Source organism: Gallus gallus, chromosome 3 (assembly GCF_016699485.2).
Source record: "Gallus gallus isolate bGalGal1 chromosome 3, bGalGal1.mat.broiler.GRCg7b, whole genome shotgun sequence".
Classification (NCBI taxonomy): Eukaryota; Metazoa; Chordata; class Aves; order Galliformes; family Phasianidae; genus Gallus; species Gallus gallus.
In genome coordinates, this window is record NC_052534.1 from 38,376,144 (window position 1) to 38,387,449 (window position 11,306).

General features: G+C 45.9%; 1 protein-coding gene across 1 annotated transcript in view; it reads right to left on the bottom strand.

Moving 5' to 3' along the window:
* Window positions 1-4,953, bottom strand: part of KCNK7 (potassium two pore domain channel subfamily K member 7) — a 29,920-nt gene extending 24,967 nt beyond the window's left edge. Inside the window, exon 1 of the mRNA XM_419561.8 lies at window positions 4,529-4,953. Within this exon, the coding sequence (XP_419561.1) occupies window positions 4,529-4,883 (355 nt within the window). The 5' untranslated portion in view covers window positions 4,884-4,953. The remainder of the gene's footprint in view (window positions 1-4,528) is intronic.
* Between the last annotated feature and the right edge of the window lie 6,353 nt (window positions 4,954-11,306).

Sequence of the window (11,306 nt, forward strand, 5' to 3'; positions counted from 1 at the left end):
GCCATGGTAACACTGATGATGCATCAGCTGGAAAACTCACCAGTTTCATGTCTGTGCTTTAGTGACAGCTGGGGAGCCACTTGATTTGCTGTGAGGGTTCCCTTTGACTTCTCATTCTCTGTTTGCAGAGGAACACACATCTTCTTTCCAGTGGAAAGAAAATTCATGTGTTCTTCCAAAAGCCACTCTGACACTCCTCTGAAGCAAAGCCACTTGAAAAGCTTTCCTTCATTTCTTTCTTTCTTTTCCAGTTTTTAATTACCTTACTTCTTTGTCCCTTATGAAATGCCATCTTAAAAAAGGTTTTTGCTAGGTTCTCAGGTGAAAAAGCAGCAGACCACGGGGTCTTCCGGGTCACCACCAGTAAGTACTCTAGAGCTGGAACTAAACATTGTACAAATACCATAACCTTTAAGCAGCTGACATCAGGTCCAGAAACAGTTGGAATTTAGGCAGCTAAATCTTGAAAAAAATTTTACTGCTACTTTCTACTCCTGAAGGGATGAGAAGTTGCTCAGGAATCCCAATTTTTCTCAAATTGAGAAGATTGCATTTCTGTACATGCCAACAAACACTGTGGTCTTCACGTGGTTTAGCAGCTTTGGCCTACTTTATAATTAACCTGTATATCAAACTAGGTTCAATGGACTGCTTCATTCATTTATTTATTTTTCCTCCAAAACAGGAAAAAACAACCTTTGACCTGACACAGAAGGATGAGAGAGGCTGCAGCAATAGTCCTTCCTGCAGGGAGAGCTGCTGGACTAGCTCCTCACCGCTGGGATGACAGCAAGGCAGGTAGCACGGTGGGATGCAGAAGTGAGGACAGAGCACGTAAGAGCAGCTCTCCATCCATCACCAGCCACCACTGCTCTGAACAATAAAGCACTAATGCTCTTCCATAGCTTCTCTGGTTTCTGCCCGGAGATAGGTTGTACTACTCATTGGCCTGCAAAGCATAAACATAGGATTAGGGCTAGCATTGCCACCCTTTATTTCAGCAAGTACAAAACGATGTCTGTGGTCACATGAGACACCAGCAATTGCTAGCCTGCATGAGAGAACAGACCCGGATTTCCTCTCTGCTACCTTCTATGTCAGTAGAGAACACAAGAGCTTTGTCTCAGGCACACAGTAGGTAATGCAATCAGCCTATTGGCTGGAACTGTCATCTCTGGTAAGTAAAAAGTAACTCGCATCCTGAAGCATTAGGAGGAAATTTCCTTCTCAAAATGTTTACTATTATTAATTTTGACTAATACTGGCACTTTGGAAACAGTCATATGAATGACTTTTATTTGCCTCAATCTCAAGGAGGCTGAGGAGTTGGAGGTTTTGTTTTGTTCTCTAAAACTCAAGTCCCTTATCTAATAGTTTTGAAGTTGTTTTGACTTCATTTAATGTTGCCATGCACTGTTAGACAAGGATTGTGACACAAAGCATCCAATCCACCTTCTCAGTATTACTGCATCCTATCTGTCTTGTTTTCTCTTACAGCTTCATAAGACATACAGTGGTAGTCTTTTTTTTCTCCTCTTCCTCAAGAGAGAAAAAAAAAAACATTAGTTCGAACCTTTGCCCTGAGAAGAGCATACAGCAGACCTCACCCTAAAACTCTCCTGTGCCCCAGATGAAAGCAGCTTAACTCTGGGGCTGGACTGAAATAGGGCAGTGGCAAGTCTGGAGCTGCTCTGTGGTCAATAAAAATGGAAATGTACCCCAAGAGGAGAGCAGACACACGGGCAGACAAAATGACTCTTTCACTCTGTGCATGATTACTGAAGTTATGAAGTGGGACTGGACGCCACGCCTGATTCCACAACCATCTCCTGATCAATCTGTAAGGAGACAGCTACAGCACACAGCTATGGCTGTTCCTTCATGCCTGCTAACATCCAGCCATTCTCCAGGGGTGTGGGTACAAATCCCTCCAAGCAAAGGAGGGAAAAGAATGTGGGTTCCTCACATCCTAAATCAACATCCAAACAGTCAGTACATTGAAAGTAAGCCCACTTTGGCATCTTTCTCGAATCACCTCTTCGTTTCTTTCACTTTCCTTACCAATGCTCCAGTATAAAGAACATTCTACCACACATCACAGCACAATCTAGCGTTGTCTCCTACAGCATCTCGAGCAAACCACATTTTCCTGTGAGTGCTGTTGCTAAGTAACTAACTACTCCTACAAGAGAAACCAAGTTCCCTCCCAGAGTTTGGCATCCCCACCCTGGTGAGTAGCTGCAATTTATCATAGGTATTTAAATGATCCACAAGTGCTACACACAGGAGCAGCACAAGGAAGCCAGTTTTCCACTGGAGACAGAGATAACAGAGTTTAAACCATCATAAAGTTTGTATTTTTACATATAGGAGCAAACAGAGGTGGTTTCCAGTCACTGCTACAGCCTGCGCACACAGCCCATACAAATTTCTTCCTAGTAATAATTTACCTTACTGTTTTTATTTTACAATTGCCCTCTATTGAAGAATGTTTCAGACTTATTAACTGGCTTTATCATCTTCATCAAAGATTTTTTTCTAGTTAGGATGAAGCCAGCGCACATAAAATGAAAGGGAGGGAACAAGCGGAGTTGGGGGTGCTGAGATTAAACACTTTCCCTATACATTTTACATAGAAAACTAAAAGGCTGCAGGATAAGCTTTGTCCTCTGTGTGCATTTATTTACATGATGAATGGCAAATTCATCAGCTGAACCTAAGGAGCATCCCGCCAGGTGCTCCTTGCAATTTCACATCGCCCCTCCTAGCCCAGAAACTTGGTATCATCAGCTGGGACCAGCAGAATCACATCTGTCAAAAAACATTTTAGCTTTCTGTTAAATAAGAACTCTTTGTAATAAGCAGACGACCTGATCTGCATACTCAGTGACTTGGAAAAAAAAAAAAGTAAGTTAAAACTTGTTCCAATAATTCAGGCAATGCCAAAATAAGATCAAGTAAGTACACAGCAAAACAGTAAATGCCATTATTGATATCAGCCGATTAAGTCTGCATTAGTAGTGAGAGCGATCACTTTGGGGCAGTGGAAAAAAACATCTTTTATGGTAGTACCAACTGACTGCCAAGACTGGATGGCTGCAAGGGCAGCACTCTGGACAACTTTTAGGTGAATTTTTGAAGCTCTTCTTAATCAAAGAGCTTCTGCTACTTATTTCAGTGAGGAACTCAGCCATTCAGGTTTTTGCAGATCAGCTTCCCAGCAAAAATGCCTGCACTCAACTTCTCAGGGAGGCTGACCAATACAACCATACCTGAAATCTAACTGTTTTGAAAAATAAGTGCTTATAAAAACTTTGGCCAAAGGAACGTGGCCTCAAGATCTTCAAAATACCAATGAACACTGTTATCTGGAACCTAGTAAGGTTAACATAACATAACGTTATGCAAAACTGACAGCAAAGAAAAAAAACCCAATAACAAAATAACCCACACGCTGAAAAACCACCACAAACCAAACCACTGACATTTAACAGTTGGGTGTTCCCACCCGGTTCAGACTGAAAGACATGCAAAGGAGGCTGAGACCATAATAAGTGCTTCTGAAAGCAGTGAGAAGTTGCAAGACCGGCACCTAGCTGGATTTCCAAAAGCACCTTCCTGGAGGGGGATGGGGAGGAACAAACCTGGCACAGTGTCTGCCTCTTTAAGGACTGAGCAAAGTCAGTACTTCTGCTCTTGGTGCTATGTAGGGCGGACTTAAAATACAGCTTCACTTTTAATAATTTAGCATGCGCAAGGACATCAGTGTAGATGTTTGTGGGAGGTAGCACTAATTCATGAGAGATACCTCTTACACAAGAGAATTCTGCAGCTCCTGGGAAGTCGGGGCAGTGGCTCGGATGTTCCCAGCTCTGCCCTACAGCCATTTGCGGGCACCTCTTTGCTGTCACTGTCACAAGGCAGCCCGACGCCCTCCTGAAGCCAAGGGCAGGTGGGATGAAAGTTCCATCTTTGCAAACGAGATCAACTCAGAGCCTCTGCACCATGATATTGTGCAAGGCATGTGGAGGCTCTTCTTGCCTCCACCGCGAGATGCTCCAAATCCGACAGTGACCCACAGAACCCGAGGGGTACATTCAGACTGACAGCACCCCGTGCTTCACTGAAGGCAGAACGTCGGAGCTCCGGCGGAGCAGCAGGAGCCCCGCGGTTGGCTGTGCCGGTGGTACCGGCCGGCCGAGCGTGGCTTCCAGTTGCGGCAGGGCAACACGCTCACACACGGAGGCTCAGCGAATTTAAGACTCGCTCTTTCCAGACGCCCACCCAGCAGTTGGTTTTTCCACAGGGAAACAAACGACGCCCCGGCTCGCCCTGCCTCGGTCGCTCCGCCCGCGGCCGGCCTGCTCGCCGTCCCCCTCCCGCCGCAAGGCCCCGGCCCGGCGCGGCCCCGCGGCTCCCCGAGAGGCCGCCCCGGGGCCGGGACGTACCGGGCGGCAGCCGGAGGAGCCCCGCTCGGTGAGGCCTCCAGCGCCGCGCGGTGTCGGGCCCGCCGCCGCCGCCGCCTTACCCGTGGTGGAGAGCACGGTGCTGGCGAAGAAGAGCGAGGAGGTGAAGTCCCAGTTCCAGTTGCCCGAGGCGTTGCTGAGCACCGAGACGCCGTAGTTGCTGGCCTCCAGCACCCGCAGCAGGAACTGCTCCAGCTGCTGCTCCGACAGGCACGCGTGCTCCACAAGGAAGCGCTGCTTCAGCTTGCCCAGCTCCTGCCGCAGCAGGTCCTCGTAGGGCAGCTCCACCGAGGAGAAGACAACGGCGCCGAACACCAGGTAGAGCAGGTAGCCCAGCACCAGCAGGGCGAAGCACCAGGCGGAGCGGTGCTGCTCCACCAGCCGCACGCAGGAGCTGCCCGCCAGCGACTGCAGCATCTTCCCGGGCCGCCGAGCGGGAGCGCGGCCCCCGCCGCCTGCCGTTGCTGCGCCTGCCGGCTCGGAGCGCGCGGAGCGGCGCTGATGTGGCGCTCACGTGGCGGCGCCGCGCAGGTAGCGCGCCCGGGGGCCGCCCAACCGACTGCCGCCGCCGCGCCGGGCGGGACGGGACGGCCTACGCGCGCCGTGCCTCCGTTGGCGTTCCCTAGAGGACGCTGGGCGGGAGTCCCGGTGCAACCCGCTGGGGCGGGGCGGCCGAGGAAACCGGGCAGGGCCCGCGTCCTCCCCTCTGTGCGCAGGAGTGCGGGACATCCCCTCGCGTCGCTGTGGAACGCGAACGCCAGTGAAAGCCGCCTCCGCGCCTTTGAGAAGGCACTCAGCAAAGCAGGAGGGGGTGATGCCCCAAAGCTGCCAGTCTGAAGCAGGGCACCGAGCTGCTGTTCACTTGTGAGATGGGTTCACCAAGTAGTCCTGGCGGCAGGCGCTGATGGGCTCCGTCAGAGCCACAACGTAAAAATGGGACCCTTTGGGCTGGGCTGTGAAGCGGGGAACTTAGAGGAGCCCCATGCAGGCTAAAGTGCTCTAATTCTGTGCTGCGTTCCTGAAAATTCTCACTCTTCATGGCAAGGAGTGAGTGGCTATTGTTGGGAGCGGTGCCCACGGCAAATACAAATACACACAAGTACAAATCCACAAGTATAAATCCATCCAGCCCTCTGTGATGGTCCAAAGTGAAATGTTTCAGGCTTCATAGAATCATAGCATAGCTTGGGTAGGAAGAGACCTCAAAGATCATCTGATTCCTACCCCCTGCCATAGGCAAGGCTGCCAACCAGATCAGACACTAATAAAGGAACATTTGGGGTGAAAGGTACACATCTCAGATAGGCAGCTGTCTCACAGCCCACAAAGAAGTTCGCCCCACATGAGAAGAAACAGCACACACTGTGGCCCCTCTGGTATCCCCTAAGAGTGCTGAAGGCAGCTTCTGATAACAGAGGCAGAGGAGGTCCCATGGCCATGCCCAGCAAGCCACGCCACTGCTGCCTACAGCTTAGTTGTGCAGCCCTTCTTGTTGCATGCTCACAGTGTCATCCTGAAAGCACAGAGCTTGAATACTTGGACAAAGAGCGCCTTTGGGTGCTGTGGGTGGTACATATCTGAGAAGCCAAACAGATCAGTTGCCAGGAGTGCAGGTGTGCTCCAGCCTACAGATGTCTGTGTGCTGTGCTTGTGTATGCGCCTTCTGAATGTTCATTCCATCACACAGCCAAGGAGTGAGCCCTATGGACACATCCCTACACCATCACTTCAGTGCCTTTCATCATCATCAGTGCATCTTTCAAGGACCATTTTTTGCTGTAAAACAGTGGTGTGTAGGAAAAAGGCTATCTAAATCAAAATCAATGACAATTAATAATGGATACTGCCTGAAATAATGATGTAGTGCAGACAAGCTTTGGAAGGGAGTATTCCAAACAAATGCATTATTGCACTGCACTGGGACAGCATGCATTTAAGCTTTGTTTTAGAAAAAGAGGTCATGGAACCTCATTAACCAATTTGGTATGCTTGGCTGACTCTGTCCAATTACTTAATCATTTGTCCCCTCCATGTCCAAGTGACTGAGTATGTCAGTCTATAATAGAAAAGCCATTTAAAACGATACTTGTGACATACTGGCCTCCATTTTGATGAAGTGTTCCCAGTCCGCCTGATAAAATAGGTTTCATAATATGATCTAATTTATAGCAACATCTGGTAGGTACACTGCATGCTTGACGGGGAATGGATGTCTCTTTGCTATAAAACAGTATTTTCGCAACCTTCAGGCCAAATATTTGCTTAAAGATTGGAAAGTGTTTGCCTACGAACACACCTCTCTTCAGTGGTTACAGGAAGCTGTGGTGGGGAGCTGAACCATTTTATTCATGGGCCTCCTTCTGTTTTCCATTTTTATGAGTCAGTCAATCTGCATTTTTAGAAGCCTCTCACGCTTGCAGGCCTGCTGGGCTAGAGGGAGGCGCAGGACTCTGTGCCAAATGGAACTTGCACTGCCCTTGTAACTCAAGGATTATTTCCCCCAGAATGTTTTTGAAGGTGTGGGCTGAGGGACAACAGCAGGGCTGCACAACTTTGCCACTGAAGCATTCATGTTCTTGCTTCCAAAGCAAGTGTCTGACTTTTAGCCACTGTTGTTTAAGTTTGTGCTTTAAGCTAAAGCCCTTAACGTATCTGATGGTTACATTACAGATTTCATCAGGATAGACGTGCAGAAAGAAAAGGGTTATAGTGTTCGGTTGCCTGAGTTTAGTTGGATAATACTGTCAGCAATTTACCACGGTAATGCTACATATGAATGCAAATATGTCATTTCAGTTTTATTCCAGAGTATGTTATATCCATTTTCACATCATTTTGGTAGTCAAGGATCAAGCTAGTCAGGGATTGAGTGTGCTGAATTCAGTGTTATGTACTGTGTAACAAAAAGTCACACGATGCCTCGGCAAGAGTGAATGAAATTCTGGAGAAAGCTATTACAGATCAGTCTTTTTTACAGCAACATTTCATTCTGTTGCTATCATCCCTCATCATAAGCCATTGACCCAGTTAATAAAACAAACCCCATAATTCCATCACTCATCCACTAGCTAAACCCAGTGATGGTTGGGCTCCCAGCTGAATGAGTCCAGCTGCTAGTAGAATGACGAAACCTGTGACCAGTAGGTATGGGTGCTCTCTTATTGCACCAGACTCAGTTCTGAGCTACAAAAAATGCAGGTACAAGCTGCTTGTCCTGTGAGGGAACACATGGGGAAGGGTAGAAGAGAAGACAAGTGCCCTATTTCACACGTACAACTTAGACAGAAACTGTGTTTGTTTTCTTGGGTGCTAGAAAACCAGAGACAGGTAGTAGTCAGCCCTTACTGTATTACTGAGGGAGATGTGACAACTCCCCTGTCACATCACTCAGGTAGCATCTTCTCTAGTCTAGTGCACAGTCTGCTAAATTTTGCTGAGAAAATCCCCTCTCACATGCACAAAAGTAAGGCCCTCACAGAGCAGCATGAATCGCTGACATTTTCCGTTAGGAGAGATGAAATCAAAATAAGGAGGGCTTGTGTTAAACACAGCCTAGTTTTCTCCAAGCTTTTACATTAAGTAAATAAATCTTTCATTACTGACACATTTCCACTGAAAATCTGAAGCGGTCCAAACACCGAAAAACAGGAGGTGATGGTAGGCAGGGAGGAGATGACAGCCTGGTGGCAGACAGTGAATGGAGAAGGGCCACTGTACACTGGCCTTTGTTCTAGTGACTGACCTCTGCTGAGTGCCAAATGGCAAAGAGATTGGAAGCTGGAGCACTGCTTCTCTCATTGCTGAGCTCTAGAGGGGTGAGTCTGAGGAAAGGGAAACAACCACATTAAGCAGTTATTCATAACAAAACTATAAGCTACTTTCAGCACCTAAGTGAGGTAATTGAAAGGGATTCAAATATACAGAGTTTCAAGTTGACTGAAAGATGGTGGGTTTTTTTGTTTGGTTGGTTGGTTTGGTTTGGTTTTCTTTTCTTTTTTTCTTTTTTTCTTTTTTTTTTTTTTTGCAAAAGAGCTTATCTCAAAGGAACATTACAAACAAACTTTTCCATTTTGTCATGTCTCACGAGAAAATATTCTTCCTTTCAGGAAAAAAAAAGTCTAAATACTTGTGCTGAAGAACCTTAAATAACTAAAATCAGCTACTCAACAGTAACAATCCTGACATGCCTGTTCTGCTCTGACATACTGCATGAGCTCACAGTATGTTGGGCAGAGGTGATGGTGGTGGTGGTAAGCAGGATGAACCTGGGCAGTATGGGAGCCAGTAAACTGTTACTTATGGAAAACATGAAAGAGCATCTACTCTATCACCCTGACAGCTGAATACTGAACAGCAACAATACTGGTTTGTCCTCCAGGGTTTTTCTTCAAATTTGGCAACAAGAGTATGAATTCAGTGGTTATATCAAGTCGAAAGTCTCTCTGATCAATCCTAAATTAAATGTACATGAAAAAAGATAGGCATAAATGTAAGATTCACCAAATTCACTTGCATTAAGGATTCTGCCACATTTAATTGTTTGGAGGAAAAAGGAAAATCCTTCATAACTTACTGTGTCTGTTAAATGTAGGCTGGAGCATAATACATTCCGTTCTTGTAGAAGAAAATATATCCTTCACCTTTGTTCCTGAACACTCCATTTGTAGGCTTTTGCAAAAGTTAATGTAAGGTCATCCAGTATCTGTGATTGAATGTTATGTCCTTGTGGGCAGGTGGGATGTCAAATTGTAAGAATTGTGTCCTCACAGACACCAACACAAATGTAGCTGAGAAGCCGTCAGATGGGTTACCATGTGTTGTGTATCAGATGGGTAAGGTGTTCTATTTTGGCTAAAAGGAATCATCTAGATTTGGGTCAAACCATGTGAATCTTATAAAAATTGAAACAACACAACCTGATGTTATAGGAAAAAGCAATCTTTGACTAGGGGATTCAGTCCTATCTTAATGCAGCAGGAGGATGGAGATGTGATAGGAGAGTACAGACATATTTAGGTCTTGAAAATTTATCACCGAGCAACCTGGTGACAGAAGAAATATTGCAGTGGAAGTAAAAGAGACAGCAAAGTGTGTGTCTGTACCATTTCCAATATCCTGCCTGGTTGTATTCTACTTGAAAGGGAGGAGACAAGGCTTGTGTTTTAGTGGCAGCCTCAGAAAAGTCATTTTATCCTGTTAACTTAATTGAGCAACAGTGTCCATAGAGGTTAAGATCACTGAACTGTGATAGTAAAGAATGAATGTTGGGGTTAGGGGGAAGGTTTACATCATGAAGTAGTAGTATTTAGAATCAAGAAAGTTTATATGCATAGTCAGGCACAAATTCTTTCTCGAGTGAGTCATGCCTTGTTCAGAGTAAATGTAATTTCCTTTAGAGTTGCAATAAGGATTCATATATAACCTGTGATGTCAGCGTGCAAGCAATACAGCTGATACTTAATGGTTTTAGTGAGATGTCATGGAAAAAAATAATCTCAAATATAGACTTGCAGTCAGATTTATCCTGACGTTATCCAGAAGGGAACTTGGTCACTCTAAGAGGTGTGGGCCCAATGGGTACAAGGGCTGCACACGTGAAGAAAAGTATGTAAATCATAGTGTGCTTTCTCAAGCTTTTCATTGTTACTTATGTCATAAATTGTGCTATGTCATGGTAAAAAAGGTAATTATCTGTGATTTGTAGGATTGTGTTAATGCTAAAGGAATGTAATGGGCTGAGAATTCGGGATGTCAACGTGACCTACATTAAATAAAATTTAGTGTTTTAAATAAAGTGACCTTGTCCTCCTAAATCCTGTGGCAGTCAGCAAGCAAAATCAGTCTTTTTAACCTCTGTTCAAGATGCTGAAAAGAGGGGAAAAAAGCAGTTAGTAGCACTAGTTTTCAGTAGTACTGAAAATAAGGGCTCATAAAATATTTTATTTCTCTTCCTTCTGCATTGTAGAATTTTTAGTACTTCCTCCCCCGTCTTCCAGGCCTGGTGTTAAAGATGGTTATGGTGTTAAAAAAAAAGAATATAGTAGTTGAGGTGGATTCAAACAGCTGTTGGAGTCCAAACCTTCCTCCTGGTCTTATCACCTCCTGAACTGATCTTGGATTTGTCTTAAAGACTTTGTCCTGGTTCTTGGATGCCTGGGAAGTGATGGTGACAGAAAGCCCACCAGCTTTCTCTGCGTCATTTTCAAAACACTCAGCCCCAGAAAGGGTTATGCACTGAACAGCCTGTCTGTCATTACTTTATTCAGTAGTTACACCTTATTTCCTTGTTTTCCATTTGTGGTCGGTTGTTGAGGCCCAATCGCAGTCTCTCAGTATAATACTGTCGTTGGTGGGTACTGGTAGATCCTTTGCCTGTTCTAATTCAGTCTGTGTTGCCTCACAGTTTGTGTATTCATATAAACAATTCTATGCATCCAGCTGAGTTGGACGTGCAATTACTTTAGGATTCACAGAAGTGCACCTGCATGTCGCATGGTGATGTTTTCCCTGATAAGTAGCATGCCCTTGCTCCCATTCACAGAAAGGTCACATTAACTTGCCAAAACACCTTTCAGCCTCAGCTCCCTTTGACTTAGTTTGTTTCCATGACACCCCAGGTGTGTACACAGCACAGCACAGCTCTCTGAGGCCTCCCTGACCTAGGTAATTAGTGCTGTCTGAAGAGTATATGTGTTTGGATCTCTTCATGCACTGGGAACGGTGTGCCAAAGCCTGGTTCAGGACAGCAACTGCTCTTTGACTCCGCACTGGGCAGTTTTTGAAACTGCTGTCATTTGTAACAGGGAACTGCGTGTGTCCATGACTGTCCCTGGCCTACGT